The sequence below is a fragment of the Raphanus sativus genome, unplaced genomic scaffold (genome assembly GCF_000801105.2).
Source record: "Raphanus sativus cultivar WK10039 unplaced genomic scaffold, ASM80110v3 Scaffold0572, whole genome shotgun sequence".
Taxonomy (NCBI): domain Eukaryota; kingdom Viridiplantae; phylum Streptophyta; class Magnoliopsida; order Brassicales; family Brassicaceae; genus Raphanus; species Raphanus sativus.
The window spans coordinates 8,206-33,417 of NW_026615890.1; the positions used below are offsets into that span (position 1 = coordinate 8,206).

The window sequence follows — 25,212 nt, forward strand, 5'->3', positions numbered from 1 at the left end:
GGACCGCGCCCAATGTTCAAAGCCTATCTCGATTAGGTATGCTGCACAAGAAGGATCCATCGCTTTAATCTCGTTGAATGTAACGTAGAAATCGTTCAACCTATAATCTCTTGCTGCATTTGCAACTAGATATCCCAAATGCATCTCTCTAAAATTGGACCTGATGTTTCTCTTCAGATGGACAACACAAATGCAGTGGCCTGCACTCAGATACACTTGAAATACAACATATTATGTAACCCGCTTAATTAATTTGATAACTTAACAATCAATTCTATATCTAGATAACAACAATTACGACTCAGCCAAAGACCTTGATTACCGGTTAAATAAAATACAAATATCAGATAGGTTTTGGAAACTGACCTTGCTGATTGCGTTCTAGATTGAGGGATGTCTGTCGGATACCACCACCAATCCAGTCTCATTCGGCACAAACGCTGATAGGTTTTGGAAAAACCACTCCCACGACTTGTCATTCTCGCTATCAACAATGGCGAAGGCCAAGTGAAAGATTTGGTAGTTGCCATCTTGGACTGATACAGTAAGCAGACATCTGACATATCTTCCTTTTAGATGTGTCCCATCAACGACTACGACCTTCCTCATAGATTTGTATCCTTCAATAGAAGCTCCTAACGCTAGGAACATATATTTGAATTGGTGACCCCCTTGCTCTGTTGGCTCTGTGTGCAAGTTGGCTAACGATCCATGATTTGCTAAGACAAGGTTATTCAGATATGACGGAAGCTTCATGTAAGAAGCATTTGGTATTATGCTGTATAAAATTGTATACTCATTGAAATATAATCACGTTTTAAAAATGATAATTTATTGTTTAAATGATGTTATTAATTAATTGTAGGAAAGGAACCTAAATGAGTAGGCTGTATATCTCAAATTTTTTTGTAAAATGTAATATTTACATAAATTTAATATTTATAATGTTCATCTTTCAGTAACTTTTATGTCTATTAGTTTGATAAGTTTTTGGAACATATGTATATTTTCAATTACAATGTCATTTTCTTAATTCTTATATGGATTTTTTTTTGGTAATGTAAAGAATGTTAACGTATAGACCTTACAATTATTGAAAATATTGTGATAATTTGTTTTTACTTTTAACATTTTAATACCATTTTAAAGTTGTGGTTTGAGTTGTAAAAAAATTGTTGCTATAATTTATTTAATAAGTCGATTTTTAGAACTGAAACTAAATGACACTATGAATTTTAATTGGCTTCCAAATTTTTTTCTTGATTAAAAAAACTTAATGGAACTCGTTGACACATAATTTGTGGCCATTTTAAACATTATCTATACTATTAAAACTTTTTTGAAAAGCAAACTATTAAAACTTTCAGTAAGAACTTTGAGTATAATCTTTAGAAATAAATTCGTTAAGTTAGGAGGTTCCTATATTATTAGTGTTCTCAAATCATATAAAGTTGGGAAGATATCGAATTCATTAAGTGTTACGATATGATTGGGTAATAAAAGTTCTTGGTTATGACTGGGTGAAAATATAGAGGTCATTTTTAATTAAAAAATATTAAAAAAGAAATGGCATTCCTTTGTAAATAAATTCAAAATCTAAGGGCAGAATCCTATTAGAGATTCTACTTTAATAGTATAGATAAAAGTATTTTGTTACAGAGTCAAAATGTGTAAATGAAAAAGCAACATAATAATAATAGATATCATATTTTTGTTACATAAGCAAATTGTGAAAGTGAAAAAGCTTATGGTAAGAATAGCATTTGGGAAATACTTGGCACTATACAAGCAAGTAATTCAATAGAAACGATGACAACATATTAAATAACCCACAAAATACTTGAATGCAATTGACTTAACCGATTACAAAGAAAGTTGATCATTTTTTTTTTTTTCACTATACAAGCAATTCAATGGGATATGCAATTGACTTAACCGGTTAAATATAAAGTTCATCATTTTTTCAATTTCTACTATCCAACAAAGCAATTGATAGGGATATGCAGTTAACTTAACCTGTTACATAGAAAGTTAATCATTTTTTCACTAGTCCAAAAAATGAGTTGTGAAAAAAATAGATATCAAATCTTTCTTCATTATAAATCTTACATCTACATGTTGGGTTATGTGTTGGTTCAAGCTAAACATTGTTAAGAAACATGAAACTGAAATAAATAGTCGAGTAACAATATTTTATTACAAACATGGACCAAAGTCATGAAAATTTTGATTGTTAATTGAAACGATTACAACATATTTCATAACCCACAAAATACTTCCCACCCCTAATGATGGTCCCTTTAAGCCGCCAACATGCCGAGTTTAAAACATCTTAACATCAAAACATTTAAACCTTCCAATTTGCCCACGGTTAAATAAAAGTTTAACCCAGAAACCCACCCTCATAGGTTATACTTTCTCTTAACCGTCCAAAAGACTTACAATACCCGAGTTCAGAAATACTAAGTGCAATACAAACATATTAAACATAGAACTTGATGGTATTTTTAAATCAGAACCCACTCTCTGTATCGCTCTTCTCCGAAGATGTGTTGTCCACATTAGCAGTAGGGCGTGGCTGAGCATCGGGTTCCTCTGAGCCACATGTCAAACTAAGCGTCAGTGATGGGCCGGGAAGAGAGTTGTTGAGCTTCTCTATTGTTGTTCCAGCAGCTCTCTCCACAACACCAGCTCCGTTGTCTGAGTAATAAGCTACACTTAGTTTTTTTTTAAAGTTGTAGTAAACAATTACAATATTATTAGAAATATGTGGTGAACATGTATACCTTGATTTCCGATCTCGCTGGGTACCACGGCTGCTCCTAACTGATTGCAAATGATAGCAGTGGACCCAGTTGAAGATTCCCCTTGACTCAGTCCTAGTTCGGTTTCATTTTGTTGGCAATGAGGAAAACTTCTTCCAGAAACTAGTAATTTGCGTCAATGATCTCATTCCAGAATGCTGAGTCAGCTGTGACAAGGCGACCATCCCTTTGAGCGTTGTAGAACTCAGGATAGTCCAACAAATCCAACCCAACATCCCAAAGCACCGATGGTGCTTCTGCGGCGAGATTTGTGCTAGGGGCTGAGGCTGAAAAGGAACAATTGCTCCTATGTTGGAAAAAAACACCGTATGACTTGGTCCTTATTACAAATTTTCGTAAAGGTGAAGGATTCTAACTAGGCGTCCAAGAAACCTAATCAACACGGTAATATTGTTTTTAGCCGGTTAGAAAGTGATACATACCTTCAGTTCTTACTAGGGTTCCATTCCCTGTCCTACCCATCTGAGAAGCATCCACCATCTCATCATCATCATCATCAAGTTGAATGATCTCCAATCCTTGGACTACCCCGGAAAATGGTTGGGTTCACAGAACTCTGTCCGCATATGCCATCTCTAGTGCTACACGGTGGAGGATAAGAATCTCTTGCTCTCCAAATATCTCAGTCATAACCCTCTCACTCGTAAGAAGCCTTTCACCCAAAACCAAGCCTGAAATCAAAATATAAGATTAGTATAATATATAGACGAGCATCTTATGTGTAGAACGTATAATCTTTTACATCACTTACACTTGTATCTTGCTCTAGCTCTTTCATCCTGAGCAGCACTGACCACGTAGGTTGAAGACCCTATCGTGAAATCAGAACGTGAGAGAAATTGAAATTCAGCAACTTTCTTTGCTCCAAATGTAACAAGGAGTGTTATCTCAGCAGGTGGGGGCCTCCGGGTGATTAAACTGACAAGGTCAGATGTCGTAGCAACCCTTATCGGCGGTGAAGGTCCACTTGGGAACATTATCCAGTCAGGCATCTTGATGTTATCAGAACATGAGTAGCTGAACCGAGCATGTAGTTTTCCCTAACCGTAGAATCGATGACCTCTAAGGTTTCAGGGGAATCCATGTACATAGTGAAGCCGTTATCTTGATGGTTTGGTACAAAATGCCACTGTTCTTGACCGTTCTTCTTCCAATCTCCACGCAAGATTCAAAAAACACGACCCATCCTGAGATACAAAACGATATATAAATAAGTTTCAATCGAAGGATTCAATCATTTGAAAAACATGGATTTAATGCTGGACAAAATTAATACACAGACATATCAATGAAATTGCTTTTACACATTTAAAGCTGCATAATAAAGAGAATAAATCCATCACCTTTGTAAAAAGCTTTTGCAGACTTAACTTTGAGATTTAACCTTCACTTAACTCTACTGCGTTTTCTTGAAATGGAGAGACCGTGTAAGATTTTTTATAGACACCCACATATTTCACCTAGATCTCTCGTACACGAATGACAGGAAAAACTTTTGCTAGATTTCGTGTACAGCTGCACCATTTGCGTCAGACTTATCTCAAAACACCGTATAATTTTGTTTACCGATGCACTCCTTGTAATGTAAACGAAATCTTTATGTTATCTTGCCAAATCTATGTAAATATATTGTGTCAGAACTAAAAACCCTACAAGCCTACAACCGAGAAGAGAAATGCTGAAGCGTCAGGGGTAAACTTGTCATTTTCACTCCTATTTTGATAACACGTCGGTTCAAGTTTTTGGTCTTTGGTATTATGCTAATATATCGATCTTCCTTGGTTTTTAGCCTAAATTGCTCAAATTATTATTAATGTTTTTGACAATTTTTCAAAATATTATAGAAAGATAATTTTATTTTCATTGCAAAAATGTTTTATTACCTTGAGAACAGAAATATATTTTTATTTTCTACAAGAGTATTGTGAAAATATTCACTTTCTATAAGAGTCTGCTAATACTAGATATAATGAAGTTTGTTAAAAGGGTAGTATTATTTTCTGACAAGTGTTTGATAACTTTTATAGAAATGTGATTTTCTAGTTATTGCAAAAGTAATGTTTTTACCTTAGATGGTAAACCGCAATTATTAATTTGTTGGATAGAAATATGATTTTCTATATATACAATGCAAAATACTTTATATAAGTAAATTAAATTTAGTAAATGCATGAGTACATGCGAGGAGATATAAACAAACAAACACACTTGATTATTACCTCTCCGCACACCATACACATATTACATAAACAATCACAAGGCTCCTTCCTTGTCTTTCCCTCTCTCGCTCGAAAGAGCTTTTAGCCTTTGATTTTTTTATTTTCGGGTAACCTCTCTCGCTTCCCCTCAAAACTATTTGTATCTCAGAGACAGAGAGAAGAGAGATATAAAGAGATCCAAATCAAGAAGCAATCGTCTTCGTTTGCTTTTTCTTCTTCTTCTTTCGTGTGAAGATAGATTGGTATCCCTTTTCTCCGCCAAACTCCCGCCGCCGATCCACTCGCTTCTATATATGTACGTTTTTATCTTCGTCGGAAAGGAACCTAGAAGTTGTCTCTGTCCCCTTTGAAGAATGATCCTGTCTGTTCAAGGTTTTTGAAATATCCGACAAATCTCCTTCTCATCGTTGGTTTGTTGGTTCGATGGATAGATCTGGTTTCTGATTTGAATTTGTTTGATTGGTTTTGGTTTCAGGGCAGTGAAGCGTTTGTTGTGTTATTTTGAAAGTTGAAGAGAGATGAAGAGAGTTAGAGAAGAGGTTTATGTTGAAGCTCAGACACGAGGACAAACGTAAGCTCTTTGTCTTTAATCCTAATCTCTTGTTTTTGTCTTCTCGAATTGATAAGATATTAAATTAATCAATTTGCTCTGTTTGTGGGATATTAATTTATATTCTCTGTTTTTTTTTTGAATTTATCGGTTGAATTCTTGGGTTAGTTACCTTTAAAGAGGGGAAATGAGTTTAATTTATGTTTTTTGTGTAATGCAGAAATGGTAGGGCTTTAACGATAGGTGGAGGAGGAGGAGGAAACATGGGAGGGCTAACAACGGATGATGCCCTGAGCTATCTCAAAGCTGTCAAGGATATGTTTCAAGACAAGAAAGACAAGTACGACACTTTCCTTGCACTCATGAAGGATTTTAAAGCCCAGAGGTAGTTTAATTAAAATACCATTCATTGTCTTTTTTTTCTCTACAACACAGGAGGAAGTTTGTTTTAATCACTTTCTTGTTTGGTTTGTAGAGTTAACACGAGTGACGTCATTGCAAGCGTAAAAGAGTTGTTCAAGGGCTATGACGACTTGCTTTTGGGGTTTAATACCTTCTTGCCTAAGGGTTACAGAATAACCCTTCCTGAGAAGAAGCCTGTGGCTTTTGGAGAAGCTATCGATTTTGTTAACAAGATCAAGGTTTGTATCTGATGGTTTTTTTCTATTTATTATCCAAACAGTTAACCTTAGTTGAGATTTGTTTCTGCTGCAGGCGCGGTTTGGGGATGATGACCGTGCGTATAAAAGGTTTCTTGACATCTTGAACATGTATAGAAAGGAAGGCAAGTCCATCTCCTCTGTCTATCAAGAGGTATGTTTAGAGTAAATGCATTTTTATCTGATAAAACCAGGTTTCTTGGTGATTTATTTTTTCTTCTGATAATCATCTGTTGTACAGGTTACTCTGTTGTTCCAGGGCCATGAAGATCTGCTTGCTGAGTTTGTTAATTTCTTACCTAATAATTCAGGATCAGGTTCGGGAAGCTATGCAGTACCGCATGACAGAAGTGCTTCACTTCATGCCATGCATTTTAACAAGGTTTCCTCTTATTCATGTTTCTAAATGTATTAACATCCTTTCCCAAATTGTGCTAAGAATGATAATATAGGAATTAAGAAACGTTTGTAGCAAATCGATGAGATCCAATGTGTTTTGAGAAACGTGATGCTTTAGACTTTGACTGAGATGTTGATGCGGGCTCTTACCTGCCACAGAAAATAAAAATTGGAAGTAGGCCTGATGAGTATACCGCTCACTCTGATCAACGGGAAGATGGTGATGAGAATCTTGTGGCTGCTGGTAATTCTCGGGGAAGTGAGTATTTGAATCATTTTGTACCGTTTCTTATTGAGTTATTATCTAATGTTAATGTTAATATTTGCAGAATCCCTTAATCAAGGTCAATGGCCGGGTTACCGGCAGGTAGAAGACAACGAGATTGGTCATGAAAATGTAGTCTTTGGCCAAAAAAATAATATGGTCAAGGGTATAAATGAACTGGATCTTACTGACTGTGTACAATGTACACCAAGCTATCGTCACCTGCCAGATGATGTGAGTGCCTCTGAAACCTTTGATAAGTTCATTCACAATACTCAACTTTGATCATATGGGTTTGCTTTCTCCTGTGTAGTATCCCATTCCTATTTCAAGCTACCGAAATTCACTAGGCAAAAAGGTACTCAATGATCATTGGGTCTCTGTCACATCGGGGAGTGAGGACTACTCATTCAAACACATGCGTAAAAACCAGTATGAAGAAAGCTTGTTTCGGTGTGAAGATGACAGGTAAGACCTATATAGTATATTAGGAATCTTACAATAACATTGGTGAGTTAATGATTGTTTTGTCTTTCCCTTCTCATTTCACCGAGTTGTCTGAAATTTGTGTTCACATATGTAATTCCTAAGCTAATTCAACTTCCATCTGATCTGTTAATTTCCTGACTATGGTGTCTCAGGTATGAGTTGGATATGTTATTAGAGTCTGTGAATGCAGCCATTAAGCGTGTGGAAACGCTTCTGGAGAAGATGAACAACAACACAATCTCTACACCAATTTGTATCAAAGAACACTTATCAGGCAAGTAGTTAATTGATCTGATCTGGGTATGCTCTATGTATGTCTATTATTCTCTTACTGGGCTAATTCCTTTATATTTAAACGATATAATAGTGCTGAACCTAAGATGCATTGAGCGGTTGTACGGGGATTATGGGCTTGACGTTATGGAAATTCTGAACAAGAACTCTCATATAGCCTTGCCGGTGATACTAACTCGCTTGAAGCAGAAACAAGAAGAATGGGCTAGGTGTCGCTTTGATTTCAGGAAAGTATGGGCTGATGTATATGCAAAGAATCATCACAAATCACTAGATCACCGTAGCTTTTATTTTAAGCAGCAGGACTCCAAGAATCTGAGCACAAAAGGTTTGTTTTTTTTTATTACAGTTGTTTAGATTGCCTTCCTAATATTGAAAACTGTTGATTTTGTTTGGCTGCACTTGAAGCTTTGTAAGTGCAAACTTGCAACTGAGTAAACTTGTCTGTTATGTACCATATTCAGGTTTGGTGGCTGAGATAAAAGATATCAGTGACAGAAAGCATAAAGAAGACCCGCTTCATGCCATTGCTGTCGGAACTAAGCCCTCTTTCATCCCAGACTTGGAATTCAGTTATTCCGATACTCAAGTTCATGCTGACTTATACCAACTAATCAAGTATTACTGCGAAGAAATATGTGCCACTGAACAGTCAGATAAAGTAATGAAGCTGTGGGTAGCCTTTTTGGAGCCCATGTTTGGCGTTCCTTCTAGGTCTCAAACTAGTGAGGCAATGATAGATGTTGCAAAGTCCAAAGACAACCAAGAGCAGCATGATGCACGTGAGGCAGTGAAGGACAGCACCTGTGACGTTTCTCTTGTCTCAAACCTAAAACTTCTAACACCTCCAACAACACCTAACAAAGAAATCCCAACAGTACAAGGAAGCTCTGTCGCACAAGAAACCATTCAGCAAGATAAACTGCATGTTGGCGCAGCTATGAATATTGAGGTAACTGGGTTGCCTCACCTTTCTTTGGTCGTTTTTCTTGATTTGGGGCCGTAATACACTTTTAGCTGACTTAATGTAGTCAAATGTTCTTATCTTATTATGGGTCTTGAAAAAGATATTCATCTATCTTTTTGTATGTGGTTCTTATAGGATACCCAGCCTCCCAAGCTGGTGTCACCACCCAGAAAGGATTTATTAATGGAGGGTGTAGAGAATCGTAGTGATGTAATGATGGGAGATCAGAAGGTTGAGCGAGAAGAGGGTGAGTTATCTCCCACCGAAAGCTTTGAGCAAGACAATCATGAGGTTTATAGAGACAACGACGGGGAGTCTGTTCAGAAACTGCCAGACAATGTAGGAGGTAGTAAAGAGCAAGAGCACAAAGGAGGTTCAGTCTTTACTGAAACCAAAGCAAAGAGCAATACTCTCCCTAAAGATGATGAAAATAAAACTACTCACGCCTCAGGAAGCAAATTTGGTGGCCAAGTTTCTTCCGATGAAGAGCATAAAGGAGCTATGAACTGTGACCGGCTCGACAGTGTGATTGAGAGTGAAAATGAGGCTGTAGGGATGATTAAATCCAATGAGAGTGAAGGTGGATCTCTCACACTTTCAGAACGGTATCTGCGACCTGTAAAGCCCCTTGCAAAGCATGTGTCTGAAGCACTGCAAGTCAGTGAAAGTAACTCTCCTAATGATTCTCGAGTTTTCTATGGAAATGATTCCTTTTATGTGCTTTTTAGGCTTCATCAAGTAAGAACTACGAAACAAACTTCTCAAGTTCCTCAAATGTCAATTGTCTTAAAAGTTCAAACAGCTAATTTTTTTTTTGTTTGTTGTTTTGGTCCAGATGTTGTACGAGAGAATACAATCTGCAAAGATACATTCAGAGAGGAAATGGAAAGCTCCAGATCCAGATAAAACATCTCCTGATTCTTATGCTAGGTAGTTTATCTTATAAGGAGTATTGGTACTTTTAAATTGAAACAATAGTTCCTTTTCTTACTGATATTTCTGAAGCACAGGTTCATGGATGCTCTCTATAATTTACTTGACGGCTCAAGTGATAATACAAAGTTCGAAGATGAATGCCGAGCTATTATTGGAGCACAATCATATGTTCTCTTCACATTGGACAAGCTAGTTCAGAAGTTTGTCAAGCATGTAAGCTTCCAATTCACCTGCAAGTTAATCATGTTCGACTCTGCCTCTTTTCTCCCTCTGTACTGATCATTGACGTGGCTTGGACATGCTTCAGCTTCATTCAGTTGCAGCTGATGATACAGACACCAAGCTACTGCAACTATACACATATGAGAAATACAGAAAACCTGGAAGATTCTTTGATATAGTGTACCATGAGAATGCGCGAGCCCTTCTCCATGAGCAGAACATATACCGGATTGAATATGTATGTATTCTCTTAATATTTTTGGAAAACCTTGTGTATATGGTCTCACTTGCTAATGTTATCTTTTCAAAATCTCTGTGCAGTCATCAGCACAGACCCGTCTGGCGATTCAACTTATGAACAACGGGAACGATCATCAGCCTGAAGTTACAGCTGTAACAGTGGAACCAGGTTTTGCAAATTATCTTCAGAATGACTTTCTTTCGCTTTTACCTGATGAAGAAAGACCTGGTCTATTTCTCAAGAGGTGAACGAAAAAGCAATGATAAGAGCTTGCCTTTTTTTAATATATATTTAGTTGTGCAAGTGCATTTAGTAATCATCTTTAGATATGCTATCTTCAGGAACAAGGTGAAAATGAACGGTCCAGATGAGTCTTCAGGGATGTTGCGTGCAATGGAAGGATTGAAGATTATCAATGAGGTCGAATGTAAGATGGCTTGCAGTTCTTCCAAGGTACGTTACATGCTAATTAAATCGTATAAATAATCTTTCTGTATTTTAATGTGAATATGAAAAAAAAATATGTTCGCTTAAATTTGGAATGTGAATATGAATGAGTGTCCAAACTGTTATTAGGTCAAATATGAACCAAACACATCAGATCTTCTGTATAGAAGCAAGCAGAGGAAACCAAAAGTGAATCCAAATGGGCTTGTTGACAATGACAAAACTCCTGGTAGCAGTGAAACCTCGAGAAAGAAAAGAATATCGCGATTTCACTTGTGTCTGAACCGTAGACTTGCTGCCTTGCCTTAACAACGCGGCTTCAAGCACGTAAGTAACCCTCTTTTTGCCTTGATCATTGCAGACTTATTATTCAGCAGTGTTGCAATTATCAGTAATCTCTGATTCGAGATAAAAAGTTGGTAGATTAGGGATTTTTGTATATTGTTTTGCAGGTGTGAAAGTTCTTGGCTGAGATATGCATGTACGAGTTAGTGGTAGAGACTAGAGACCAAACTGTCTTTGACAAGATTATTACATCATTTCTGCCTCAAGAGATTCACATGTCAACCGTAAATTTTTATTTTCCTAAAATTGCGTCTGGAGCCGCCAGTTTTGGTGTGTATAGTGTGAGATTTATACATATAATAGATATTGCTAAAGTGGGAGACTTTTAATTCTTTCATTTAGAAACAAATGTTGGATATTCCTTCTAATTTTAGGTTTCCTTTTCTGTTCAATCTTCTTCTTTTTTGTCGATAATGGTAATCAAATTCAAAGGTTTAAGTCCAAAGACTTGGGAACAAAGTTCATCCAAGCGAAAATGCGACCAGTAGATGCATATAAAAACCAACTATAAATATAGCTAGGAGCAAGCAGAAACGTTTTGTTGCTGGAGAAGAAGACACACATAGAAGCGTACCAGCCATACCCAACTGAACTAGAGAAGGTTAGTTTGCAGTTGATTATTCCAATAAGATACGAACCCTTAACCAAGAAGGACCTTTGTATGCCACATACAATCCCTTGTGATGCCAGCAAAATCTCCGTGGCTAATAAATTACATTCCACTTGTACCAAATTCAAAGGGCCAACCTCAAATGAGAAGTGAGAATTGCGTGCCCATTAAACCCAGTTACTGTATTCTCAGACAATCCTCAGGTAGAGTGAGCAAATCTTAAATCACAAGTATGGAGAACTCCATGATCACTCTTTCCATTTATTAATCCTAGAAATAGCTTAAATATCTACTCCATTCGTTTCAAATTATTTGTCGTTCTGGAGTAAAATTTTTGTTTCAAAAAGTGTCGTTTTTAGTTTTCAATGCAAAATTTATTGACAATATTCTCTACTTTATTTTTCTATTGGTTGATATATAGTTAGATGTATTGGTAATAGTGTTTTTATTTTGGAAATATATAAAATTAAATGTTTTCTTAATATGTGTGCATAAAAATAGAACGGCAAGTAATATAAAACGGAGAGAGTATATACCAATAAAAATGTTAGCATTAGTCTATAACTCTTAGACTAAATGAAGTCTAGCAAGAAGAAAGCAAAGTCAAAATTCAAATAGAAGGTTATATGTGCTATAGGTGGGGAAAAGTGCCTATTCCAACCCGAACAATTTTGATCGTGCCAAATACAATCCGAATAAATGGTCAGTGCCAAATACGACCTGAACTTAACTAAAATTTAAAAAAACTACCCGAACTTCTTAAAACGTGCATAAATCTACATTGACTCTAACAGAAATTAGTCAACCGTTAACAAGATAAAACGATGTCGTTTTGATATATAAGAAAAATGCATATTTCGATCCAAATAATTTCGGTGGTGCCAAATACGATCCGAACACATGGTCGGTGCCAAACACGACCTGAACTCAATTATAATAAGAAAAGAATTACCTGAATTTTTTAAAATGTGCCTAAATCTACATTGACTCTAACAGAAATTAGTCAATTGTTAATAAAATAAAACGACGTCGTTTTGATATATATATATATTTTTTTTAATATATGTTTATTACAGGACTCAAATCCGTGTCGTGGTACCCTTTTAAAAGGGTACATTAACGACTAGACTAAAATAACTTTTTGAAATATTTTTAAACATTTGATATTATATAAACTAATATTTTTTCATCTTATCCAATTTAAAACTTTGGTGATTGTTTATATATATTTTAGTTATTGTGTAATATGTCTAATATTTTGAACAAGATATCGTAGTGAAAGAAAGGTAAAAGGCCTCTTAACATTTTTGAAAAAAATTTCAAAATATATAATATTAACTTTGAAAAAAAATCCACTTAAGTTTAAAAAATAAAAATAATCTATATAAGAAATTTTTATAAATAACTTCAAAATTTAAGGTAAATATAAGATTGTGTAATTATAAATATTTTATTATTTATATTTAGTAAGATATAAGTTTATTAAAGATATGATAAGTAAAAACATGTTATGTATTTATATAAATCAGAAAAAATTATCACCAAAGTTTTAAAATTGAATACGATGAAGAAAAATAGTAGTTTATATAAATTTCAAATTTGTAACAATATTTCAAAAAGTTATTTTTGTCTAGTTGTTAATGTACCTCTTTAAAAAGGTACCACATTATTGTTTAAGTCCTCGAATGAACATATATTTAAAATATATATATCAAAACAACGTCGTTTTATCTTGTTATTAGTTGACTAATTTATGTTAGAGTCAATGTAGATTTATGCATATTTTAAAAAGTTCAGGTAATTTTTTTAATTATAATTGAGTTCATGTCGTATCTGACACTGACCAAGTGTTCGGGTCGTATTTGGCACCACCGAAATTGTTTGGGTCGAAATAGGCACTTTTCACCGTATATCAAAACGACGTCGTTTTATCTTGTTAACGGTTGACTAACTTCTGTTAGAGTCAATGTAGATTTAGGCACATCTTAAGAAGTTCGGATAGGTTTTTTGAATTTTAATTAAGTTCGGGTCGTATTTGGCACTGATCATTTGTTCGGGTTGTATTTGGCACGATCAAAATTGTTCGGGTCGGAATAGGCACTTTTCCCGCTATAGGTGTGGCAAACTTAGAAAAAACTATCATGAAAAAGGCAAAATTCGAAAGAAATGATGAGTTCTATAAACATGGTTGAGAAAATGATGATTCAGACATGTTTGCTATGACGTTAGGGGGATCACACTTATTTTTGGATGTTAGATACATGCGCTTCATTCCAGATGACCATAGTAAGTAGTGGTTTTAAACGTAAAGGCTTGAAACATGGGTTTTACTCGACTTGCGGATGACAACATATGTAATGTCTTGGACATTGGACAAGTCATGTTTTGAACTGATGTCAGACATATTCCAGTTATAACGAAGAATCTAATATCTTTAGAAATATTGCATAGAAATTGTTTGAAATTCAAATTTGATGATGGAGAGGTGTTAAAGGTATTCTATGGAACTATGATGACAATGTGTGTAATGTCTTGGACATTGGACAAGTCAAGTTTCGGATGTATGATGACACGAACTGATATCAGACATATTTCAGTCATGAAGAAGAATCTAATATCTTTAATGATGCTTTATAGAACCTGTTTGAAATTCAAATTTGATGATGGAGAAGTGTTGAAGGTATCTATGGAACTATGATTGTGATGAAGGGACACATGATATCTGGAAGCATGTATTGATTGATAGGGAACATGGTTGTGGATGGAGCCACATCTGCAGTTTCTGAGACGGAGTGCACGTCTCTGTGGTATATGCGCATGGGTCATATTAAAGAGCACCAATTGAAAGAATTCGTTAGAAGGGTTGTTTAGACAGGTTAAAAGATTGCAAGATGGACTTTTCAAATTCTGTGCGATAGAAAAACAGTGCAAATTATTTTTTAAGACGGGAACACACAATAAAACTTAGGTAAAATATTTATTTATTTATTTTGGAAAGTTCACAAAATCGGGTTCTGTGTATTTAGTTTTGTAAAACATTTATCCCATCGTTTCTTTACTACAATTACATTATTTAGTTTTCTGTGTTATTAGTAATTTATATGGCAGTTTTATATTTTCTAATAACACTGTAGTACAGTTTTTACTCCTTTAACATTTTTCTTTCTCTTCCTACACACATTTTTTAATTTTCATTTCCATCGACACCCTTCTGTTATTATTTATTCTTTAAAATCTTACTAAACTATAATATTTTATTAAACAAATCATGTGATTATAAAGCAACAACGTTTTTAACTAAAAATTTTATTTTTATCTTTTTTCTGCCATAGTTATAGAATATCTTCAAGAATATATCATCCACCGAGTAGATGATGAATATAAGAATTATGATGGAATATCTTCAAACTGGAGTTCTGATTCCTTCTTCTCCCTCGTAGAATCAAGCTCTACTCCAGTTTTCACTGAGAAATCAAGTTTCTGGTCGTCTTGCTCTGCTCCTCCATTGCCATGGTCGTCAAATCTCCGTTGTGGCCGGGTTCATCTCTTCCATGATTCATCTCTGTGTCGAGCTCCTCAACAACAAGATCTCTTTGTTGCTGTCTTATCTCTCATCATTGATCCCCGCATCAATTCGCTCCGCTCCACCATTGTGATTGTCTGGAATTGTTGCATATCCTCTCTATCGCAAATTGAAGGATCAGGAAACAATGGTGAAGTTCCTTCTTTTTGCGCGTTTTCTCCTCAAATTCAGCTTCAAACTTTCAAATGAGCACTCCAGCCCCTGATTTATGAAATTAGGTATGTAAATGCAATATTAATACCTAAACGCAACCTAAAAAGATTAAAATGAGAAATGAGCTAAAATGAGAAATTAAAAGTTACTAAAATCATGAGATATCTTATAATATTTGTGATATACATAAACAATGAGCAACTTGTCTACATGTAAACTTATCCACATGTACGCATACATCCAACATCAATATGCACAATACTGTTATACCTAATGACGAGGTAACAATCACTTTTTGAGGTGAGATGTTATGCATATCAATTCCATGTTTTAAAAATCCACATTTGTTCTGTTTTTTTTTTTAAAACGCTTATATATGAAAGTGGTATTACCTACATCAATATTATAAATATTCATCTAAATTTTTGCTTAATATATGAAAATTGTTATTTAATTATAAATATAATATATGTACATATATGTTGACATGAATATATTTTTGCCGATACATATGTTTAAGGGTGTGATTGGTAATTATATCTCAATCTAGAGTAACTAAAAGTAGAAGAAATGAGAGTAAAAGTTGTAGAGTAAAAAAATAATAAAATTACAAATAGAAAGTGGAAACCAGGGCAACACTTTTCCTCCACCAAAACTGTAAGGAACAAAATAAATGATTTTACCTTTGAATGTACAGTAATTAGAGTAAACTGAGTGATGATATTTATCCACCTGATTGGTATAGTTTTAGTGAAAATGAGAGTAACCATGTTTTCAGATGAAAAGTTCTCGCCAAAAATGCCAAACAATCACACTCTAAATCTTTAGTGTAAAGATGCGTAACAGTGTACATGTGAATATTTGTAAATTAGTGTACACGTAACATTTTTGCGAATATGTACATGTTTACATCAACAAAAAAATGTACCTATAGACAATGTTAATTTACTATTTTCGTTGTACATCTTCTGTTCCATATATTACATATTAGAGTTCTTTTGCCCACATTACTCCTCATGTATTATGTGAACCTATACAAGTAAATATGTGTCGTTTAGCAGTATTGAGCTTGGCTTTTATGCCCTCCAGACCCAATTTTGATGTACAGCTCTACCAATTATTTTTTTCTCAATAATTATTGAATGACAATTTTGTAATAAAACCATCATCTTCATATTAGGGGTTTCCACTATTTTCTACAACTAATCTCAGAGCCGCGATTGATTTTCTTTGTGTAATCTTTTTGGCGCTTTTACCTCCAAAACTTTATAGATTAATTTATTGCATACAAAAGAAAATAACAACCCATTTTTAACAAATGTTCAAGTCGGTGCCGTCCCATAACTTAAGGTGGCCTAAAGCATTATTAAATCTTTGTGGCCTTTTATACAAATACCAATAATATATAGTGATACATAATCATTATTACCAATAAATACAAATGCATAAAAATCATTAGTATGGTAAAATTGAAAATATGTTCGTGTCAAGAAGAGGATCAAAAAGTGGTAATGTGGAAGACTACCTCTAATCAAACTAATTAACTATTGGACCAAACTAATATTCCATGAACTGTGGCCCTAAAATTGGCTATATATCTTGTGGCCTAAAGCCAATGCTTTACTTGCTTTATAGCAAGGACGGGCCTGGTTCAAGTTTTAACTGATTATAAAGAAAAGGCCATGACTCTTCATCCCGAATTCCTAATCTCCTGTCATAAGCCGGCATTGTCATTCCGACGATGACGGCTATCTCTTTCGGGGTTAATCAAAAACCTTTGGTTAAAAATAAATTGAGTGGCTCAAACACTACACGAAAAATCCGTATTAGTAGCACCCGAAAAGCGCTATCATAAAGTTTTCATAGCGTTTCGAAGAACGCCGTGACAGCCGCAGCTATAATAGACCCCCCACTTATTGTAGCATATTTTCATGTGCTATAATAAATATACATATTGTAGCGTTAAACGTGTGCTCCTGATTAGTCTTTTTATAACATTGGTTTAGTGTTATAATATATTTTTTCATTACGTTTTTATAAAGCTGTAAAATATGTTATAATGACATAGATATAATGCTATGTTATAACTTCTCATTTATATTTTTAAATTCATAATTATTAATTAAAATTATAATTAATATATTTTAATTCACGTTTTTAAATTTAAAATAAATTCTAATATAACTGGTTTGTGAATAAAATTATTTATTGTTAAAATTTTGGTTTACAAATGTATTGGTTTATTACAAAAACCGGTTTACATACAAATCCTTATTAACTAACCCTAAACCAAACCTAACTAACCCTAACTAAAACACGTTCTTCTTCAATCTCCGCCGCACTCCTCGTTGACGCCGAGACCACCAGCCACGACCACCACGGTTCGATCTGCTCGTCATCTTCCTGCTCCATCCTCTTCCTCCTTGCGTCTCTGTCTGCTCTCCTTCTCCGCCTTTCTTCTTCTTCTTCTTACTCGGCTCCACCACATCCGTCGTTTGTTATGCCTCTGCCTCCGCCTCCGCCTCTTCTCTCCATCTCCGGCTGTTCTTCATCTTCTTTATCTTCTGCTTTTATCCTTGAAACCTAGTTTTCAAAACAAAAACAGAAAAAGATTCAAACTTTCATCAACAGTTTCAGACAGGGAGACAATCCAAATTTGGCACTTCACATCGTAACTACAAGACAGATTAAGAGAAACCCCTTTAAGAAAACAGGAAACTCTGATGAAGAATCATCAGATCACGGATTAAAAGTTTAGCCATATCACCTTCAAGTCTCTGAAATCAGGGCTCTCTTTCCTCAAACGTACATGGTGTGGTCTCGGCGACTCCAAGTGTTTCGTTTCCGACGAGCACTTGAAAAAAAAGGAGATAAAATGTCGAGATCGAGAGAGATAGAGAGAGAGAGAGAGGAAACGAGAAAAGGAGTGAGAAGAAAAAAACAAAAATCATAATAAATGTGTTTAATTGTATCTGTTGGATGCGAGTTAATGAATGGTTGTGAACCATTGATTTGTCTGATCCGTGCCATAAACAAAGTGACCAATAGGAAGAAAGTGTGAGGATAGATAGACAAAATGATTTTGGGCCTTTGATCTAAATCAAAATCAATGGTTCTAAAAAAACAATACAAATTATCTCTCTATTTATTTATAGTTATTTAAACTTTAAATAATTTGATATCATAATTTAAAACTATAAATATAAATTTATTATTTGAATTTTTTGTTGTGTGATATATTTAAATAATAAATTTTAAATTAGATTTATGACTTTATATATAAGGTTTAACTTTGTATGTAAGGTTTAAGTTAGGGTTAAGGGTTTGATATTAGAATTTGTAAAACTAGAATTGAAAAATTAATTGAAAAGTAAAGCTTTATGTAATATAGGTCTGGTGTTTGGAGTTTGAGGTTTAATAGTATATTTAAAATTAAAGTTTGAAAAGATTATATTTGTAGCTTATGATTGTGTTTGAAATTAGACTTAATTTAGGGTTGGGGTTTCATACAGAGAGCTAGAGTAAGTTTAGGGTTTGGGCACTATCTATCCAAATTATATAGTCTGTACTTTTGTTTTAGTTATAATTTTCTACAAATGATTATTTTGAAGTTTATTGGATGTTGGAATTTAGGGCATGTTTAGGGTTTAGATATCAAAGTAAAAAATATTTTGTTTTTTTTCTAATTTATTATCAGTATTAGATTTTCTTTTTATCATATTACTTGTTGTATTATCTTTGGATTTTATGATGATATATTCAAAATTTAGGATTTAGGGTATGTTTAGGGTATAGAATTTGAAATAAAATATTTTTTTTTTCAAATTTATTATTTCACAAATGTTAATTATCACATAAACTGTAGTGCAAAATGTAAATCAAAACATTGCAATTTGATCTATATATGAGAAATTATATTTCATTAATTTTTCAAAACATACATTATTTCATTTGCCAAGTCTAGGAAATCCATCTACAAACCAATGCCTCAACAAGATTTAACATATCAAAATCAAAATCAAAGAAACCTAAGTCATCCTTTGAATTGAATGCAAGTCATTGTGGTCTTCCTCTAATGGAAAGAAAGCACAAAGAAGAAAGTGATCACACGATGGAGTGTTTACTCCATTGCTGCCTTTGTGGTCCTCTTGTTTCTCTAACACAATCAAAAGCTCCTCAATCCTGATCAGTAGTTCCTCTCCATCATCGCATTCATTTCTTCCACAAGCTTAAACCTTTGCTCAAGACTCGCGTAATCTTGCTTCAGGCTCTCGTAATTCTCCATCAGCCAGTGCTATAGCAGCAAGATATTCTTTTATCATTCCAGAAGACGTATCCAGCTTCAACAACAGAAGAAACAAACACCCACAAATCACTCACAAGAGATACATAACTAAACTAAGAGTACGGTACACAGAACTTGACAGTGATTAATGGACATATCTTGGCTGCAATCACGACAACAACAACAAGAAAAAAATATATGTAAAACTGAGAAAAGCTAGCCAGACATAGACTTACGTCTACAGACAAGCTTCAAGTCTCCTCCATGTACTAAAATGAGTAATAAGATATCAACTAATACACTAAAAAAAAGAGGTTTAACATTTACCTTGAGGTGTTGACGATCTTGCAGTTTAGGAACGATGTCTTTGTGTTTCATGTCATCATAAACTTCATCAAATGCAAAAGCAGAAGGATCCTCCTCCACTGTTTTTTATGCTGCTCCTCAGTCTAATTCATCACAACACCCTTTAACTACTTGACATAATCAAAAAGTAAGAAACAGAGTGAGAATGGTAAATGTACTTTTTGCATCAAACTCTGTTTCACTTTGAGTAAACACACATGCTCCACTTCGTCAATGAATCCTTTTGATTCTCTTCAAGAAAGTTCCACACTCTCTTCTCCTTATCATCAGCCATTATCTACTTCATCATCCTCGCAAACGCCTTTGCAGTGAAGTTCCACAAGTAAGGACCTTCAGCATTGGTGACCACCATTGTCGTGAACTCACAAGGCTTCCTGCAGAAAATAACAAAAAAGACCATGTGTAAAGAACTTGACAGTGATACCCACTTAAGCCTGTGTAATATAATAAGACATCAATATAAGAAAGAAGCCGATGAGCAATCAAAATCATGTAAAGCTTCGTTTTTTTTCTTTCTTGGCATCGAAAAATCATACAAGTTCTTACCTTAAGCTACATACATCTATCAATGTGAAATCAAAATCAATACAAACATAATCTATGTAAAGTTGATTTCTTTTGTAGATCTAGATAAACACAACAGGCTATGTGTTAAGAACAACAAGAGAGTTATCAGTGAGACTGGAACCTGAGAGATGCTAAAGTAGAAAACTTGCTTCAGTGATCGAGAGCTGGTGAGAGAGAGAGACGGAGAGACAACGCCAAAGCAGAGAGGGATTAGGGGTTTCGTAATCCTTCTATCCTTGAATCTGAACAGAACAGAAAGCACCTTACTAATAAGCTTCCTGTAACAAGAACACAAAAAAAAAAATCAAGGTATTAATCGAGAGATTTCATCATGGCCGAGAGATAGAGATAAAGAGAAAGAGAAGGGAGGGGGGTTGAATCCAGAGAGATTGAATCGTGAGAGAGGTTGATTATCACGATTCACGGGTTGAATCGAAGAGAGAGGATTGCTGCGAGCGTGATGGTGGTGGTCGCGTTGGCAAAGACGGATCTGAGAAGCGATGGTGGTGGAGGTGGTGAAGAGCGATGGCGGATGGGAGAGATGGCGTTGTGGTGGTGGTGACAAGCGACAGTGTTACCTTCACAGCGACTCTGACAGCAGCTCCTTCGTGGCTTCATCTCCTCCTCCACTAATATTCTTCAATCTCAATTTGAGAAGAATCCAAATCAGGTTAGCAAATAACAAAAAAATATTTCTACCAAAACCAATATTTTGGTGCCAAATGTGATTTTTTCTAAGTATTTGGCGCCCATAAATGTTACAGGGATAAAAATTAGGTTTTTGAGTTTTCCCTTTGTAAAAATCCTGTAAAATATTGTATAGCACTGATTTAATGCTACGATAAAGTAAGATATTCCCGCAAGCCATTTTTAATAGCAGTTTGCAAATTCGTGCTACCGTGATATGCTACCAATACCCATATTTCTTGTAGTGAAATTCAAAGACAAAAGGGTTTTGGTATTTTCTCAGATTTGAGAATTCAAAATATTTTTAAAAATAAATCAGAATATGATTCAACATAAGTGGAAGATGATATGACTAAATTTATTTTAGTTGGAGGATAAAGTTGTAAAAGAACAACAAAAAACTACTTCAGTAGAAGAAAGTTTCCTAGAGTGTAATAAAAAGTTATAATGTGTCTTAGAATGTAAATCACTCATAGAAAAAATCATTTTGAAAGCTAACATATTTGATATTTCTTTTTAAAGTAATGGTTTTTAAATCTAAAGTATTATTGCTTTATAAATACGATTTAGAAATAATAGTTGTCCAAATCACCTACAACCACTCTTAATCAAACTCTTAGAGCATCATAATCGGTGAGGACACATATTATCTCTTAAAAAAATATTTAACAATTAAAAATATTAACCATACAAAAAGTGATAAATGTGGTCAAAAGCTCTCATGGAGATAAAATATGCTCTCGGGAAGAGCTGCTCCTTTCATCTCTCTTCTTTTTTGCTTACTTTTACATATATATTTTACTTTAATTTCTAAGACCATCTCCAATGGTTTCTCTCATTGTTTTCGTCAAATTGAGTTTGTGATTACTCCAATTGTTCCCCTCATTTTCTCCCTCAACTATTATTATATTCATTCTTCAACTTCTTATTTATTGCAAATAAACCTTTTATTTCATAAGATTTTAGATTATACTCACTTATTTTTAAATTCTATAATTTAAGCAAACTTTTATAAAAATCAAATATTTTTTACATTAATGAAGGTACATAACAACATACAAAGTAATAGTAGAATTTTACTTAAACAGTACTATTACTATGTTTGTCCACAAATGATCAATTAAAGCATTTCGAAGAGAGAAATGAGTTTCTTTATCCTTGATTTGTTTAAACCGACTTAAAAACTTTTGGAATCAGATAGTTTCGTCTTCTGCTATTTCAACTTCCGGAGGTGAAAATTCTCTTCCAACTTCAACCAGTGCATCGAGATCACAATTATCTTCTATTATCATGTTGTATAAAATTATACAAGTAAACATTATGTCATGAATCACATATTTTCCTCCAAAACGAACGGGTCCTTTCACAATACCAAAACATGATTAGAGAACTCCAAAAGCACGTTCCACATCTTTTTTGCATGCTTCTTATTGCATAGAAAATATTTTTGTTTAGGACATACTGGCTCTTGAATAGTTTGCACTATGGTAGACCATTTTGGATATGTTCCATCAGCCAAATAATAACCCATACTATATTATTTTCCTTGAATGACATACTGAGCAAGAGGAGCAATACCTTGAGCAAGATTGGAGAAAAGATGAGAAGATTCCAACACATTGATATCATTATTGGTGCCCGACATACCATAATATGCATGCCATATCCAAAGATCATAATCTGCTACGTCTTCAAGAATAATAGTTGGTGATCCACTACGGCCTGCATATTGTCATATCCACGCTGTAGGACAATTTTTCCACTTCCAATGCATGCAATCTAAGCTCCCAAGCATTCCTCGAAAACCTCGTTTCTCACAATGTAGAGAAGCCTGGAAATGTCATTCGGTGTAGGAGACCGTCAGTGCCGGTCCAGAATAATAATACACCTAAAGCAAATTTACAAAAAGCTACCCTTTACTAGTATTGAACCCATCATCTCTAAGCATCTTCTAAGCTCGCTAGCCACTACACCAATGAGATACATTTGTAAATGATGCCCCAAACATGCATATATTATTTGGCGCCCCAAGCCCATGCTTCACGGGCTCTATCCCAGGGCCGGACCTGGAGACCGTAAGTATTGTTCTGAAAATATCTCCACTATTGCTCGACAAAATCTTTTTTATGCTCTCTATTGTTGTTGACTCGCCTATCTTGATGTATTCTTCTGCAACATCTGCTGGTACACCATATGCTAGCATCCAAAACACAGCTGTTATTTTCTGAAGAGATGATAATCCAAGTCGGTTTGATGTGTCTCTTCGTTGTTGAAAGTAGTTGTCATGATGTCCAACAGCATTAACAACACAAAGAAATAAGGAACAAGACATACATTATCTCTTATGAAATATATCTTCATTTTATCTCGGAGTCTCTGAGAAGTAATTGTTGAACAATCTAATATGTGCACTTTCTCGGTCGCGGTGGATGAAAGAATGACCAAGAACTGAACCACCATGGATTGCTTGATTTCTTTGTTGGTTGAGAAGATGCTGGATTATCAAGTTGTTATTGGCAATAGCACGACGTATCACTTGTTCTTTGTGGTCGATATTATTGATTATTTCCATATTTTCATCATCATCATCTAAGAAAAAGATAATGAATCATGAAAAGATGGTAGATTTGTAAAACCAAAATTCATTTTTTCGAAAGAAAGTAAAGGAAGAGCCAAGTAGTAGATACTGGTTGAGTTTTTCTTATGTCTACAAAACATATAAAAGTTATAGTATTTATAGAAATAATGTGAAACCTCTTCAAGTTTATTTATTATTTTTGGTCTAGTTTTGTTACAAATAACTTTAAAATTATGAGAATTTTAGAATCACTTTCTTTGTATATGTCTAATATTATCGTAATAGATTGAGAAATATAGGCTCCGAATGTGAAGCAGAGCAGTTGCAGGAGAAAAACAGGAGAAAATCGATGGAGAGAAAACTGTAAATATTACCCATTCACCTAATAAATTGAATAACAAAAATAAAATAATAAAATATTATTGTTCTGCATGCAGAAATATTTATGTGTTATTTTTTTGGTCTGCAACCAATCCTTGTGTACCTTTTTAAAATATGTTCTGCCTAACATTTCTTATTTATTGTTTATATTGACAAATCATCTCTCTGTAAAGTAATTTTTTGAAAATCAAGGTACCTTTTATTTTTTTCTTCAATGAATTTTGAAAATTTAATGCATGCATACATTTCATATTTTAGTTAATTGGTTTTAAATTTTAATGTAAATTAGTTATTCATTCATGAATGTGATTAATTGAACTGAAAATAAGGAGAAAACAAATATGGCCAAATGTGAGATCTAATGAGTGATTTTCCCCCTTTTTAACCTCTAAATACTTCACATAACTTTATTTTTTCTCCATAAACCAAATAACAACACTAAATAATATTTATATAAGACTTAGATAAATTGAAGAACATATATGTTATATTTTATTTTATTTTTCTTATAAATGATGATTAACGTAAATAAAATAATTACAGTTGTATTTTAGTATTTTGGTATTATATACATCTATATATTCATAAATATTGTATAAATATTTAATTTATGTTTTATCTTTAGAATTTAAATATTTTTAAAAATAATTTTTACGATTGGATCCGAATATTGTGGGTAGTACGATATCTAGACGGATATCCAAAAACCATGAATCTGAAATCCATATACTAAATCCACGGATCTGATAATTTATTAAATTAAATCTGCATTTGTTATGCTTGATCTGCATGATCTGCATTTGTTCTGCTTGATCTGCATTTATGTTTGATCTGCATTATCCATTCAAAATTTAAAATGATGTTTATTGTGTTAAAAAATCATCCGAAGAGAAGTGTAAGAACTTTATATTACCTTTTGTATTTTGAAGAGAAGAGTAAGAACTTTATATTACCTTTTGTATTTTCTTATCTTATCTTAACACGATATGTATGCTAGTGAAAATTTTGTCCGAATTATTTTTATTGAGTTTCAAATCAGCATGAACATTGTAGAGAAGTGTGAGAACTTTGGAATCACTTTCTTCGTATTGTCTTATCTTGTCATAATATATTTGCTAGTGAAAATTTATTTGAATTATTATTA

The 25,212-nt window shown here is 34.0% G+C and overlaps 1 protein-coding gene and 1 long non-coding RNA gene across 3 annotated transcripts; one reads left to right on the top strand and one right to left on the bottom strand.

Moving 5' to 3' along the window:
• The first annotated feature begins 5,057 nt into the window (after positions 1-5,057).
• LOC108809823 (paired amphipathic helix protein Sin3-like 5) lies at positions 5,058-11,250 on the top strand. 2 transcript variants are annotated; one of them, XM_056997259.1, is made up of 20 exons: positions 5,058-5,416; positions 5,520-5,615; positions 5,815-5,979; positions 6,070-6,235; positions 6,309-6,407; positions 6,495-6,635; positions 6,812-6,911; positions 6,982-7,151; positions 7,231-7,385; positions 7,559-7,680; positions 7,774-8,028; positions 8,165-8,652; positions 8,803-9,405; positions 9,503-9,597; positions 9,678-9,816; positions 9,911-10,063; positions 10,147-10,310; positions 10,408-10,519; positions 10,643-10,840; positions 10,966-11,250. In XM_056997259.1, the coding sequence occupies exons 2-19, from the start codon at positions 5,563-5,565 to the stop codon at positions 10,820-10,822; spliced, it is 3,360 nt and encodes a 1,119-aa protein (XP_056853239.1). In that variant the 5' UTR covers positions 5,058-5,416; positions 5,520-5,562; the 3' UTR covers positions 10,823-10,840; positions 10,966-11,250. The 2 variants fall into 2 exon arrangements, with proteins under 2 accessions (XP_056853239.1, XP_056853240.1); XM_056997260.1 differs by having other exon boundaries at positions 6,812-6,896.
• Positions 11,251-19,122: 7,872 nt separating this feature from the next.
• Positions 19,123-21,296, bottom strand: LOC130502462 (uncharacterized). Its single transcript, XR_008940270.1, has 4 exons — positions 20,544-21,296; positions 20,014-20,229; positions 19,817-19,938; positions 19,123-19,544 (listed from the first exon to the last, which is right to left on the bottom strand). It is a non-coding gene; the product is annotated as an uncharacterized LOC130502462 (long non-coding RNA).
• Between the last annotated feature and the right edge of the window lie 3,916 nt (positions 21,297-25,212).

Bases quoted from the DNA above. Each gene is read 5' to 3' on its own strand.
- LOC108809823 (XM_056997259.1), top strand. From the start codon at position 5,563: ATGAAGAGAGTTAGAGAAGAGGTTTATGTTGAAGCTCAGACACGAGGA. The intron at 6,236-6,308 runs GTTTGTATCTGA...TTTCTGCTGCAG, and splicing joins ATTTTGTTAACAAGATCAAG to GCGCGGTTTGGGGATGATGA. The intron at 10,520-10,642 runs GTACGTTACATG...AACTGTTATTAG, and splicing joins TGGCTTGCAGTTCTTCCAAG to GTCAAATATGAACCAAACAC.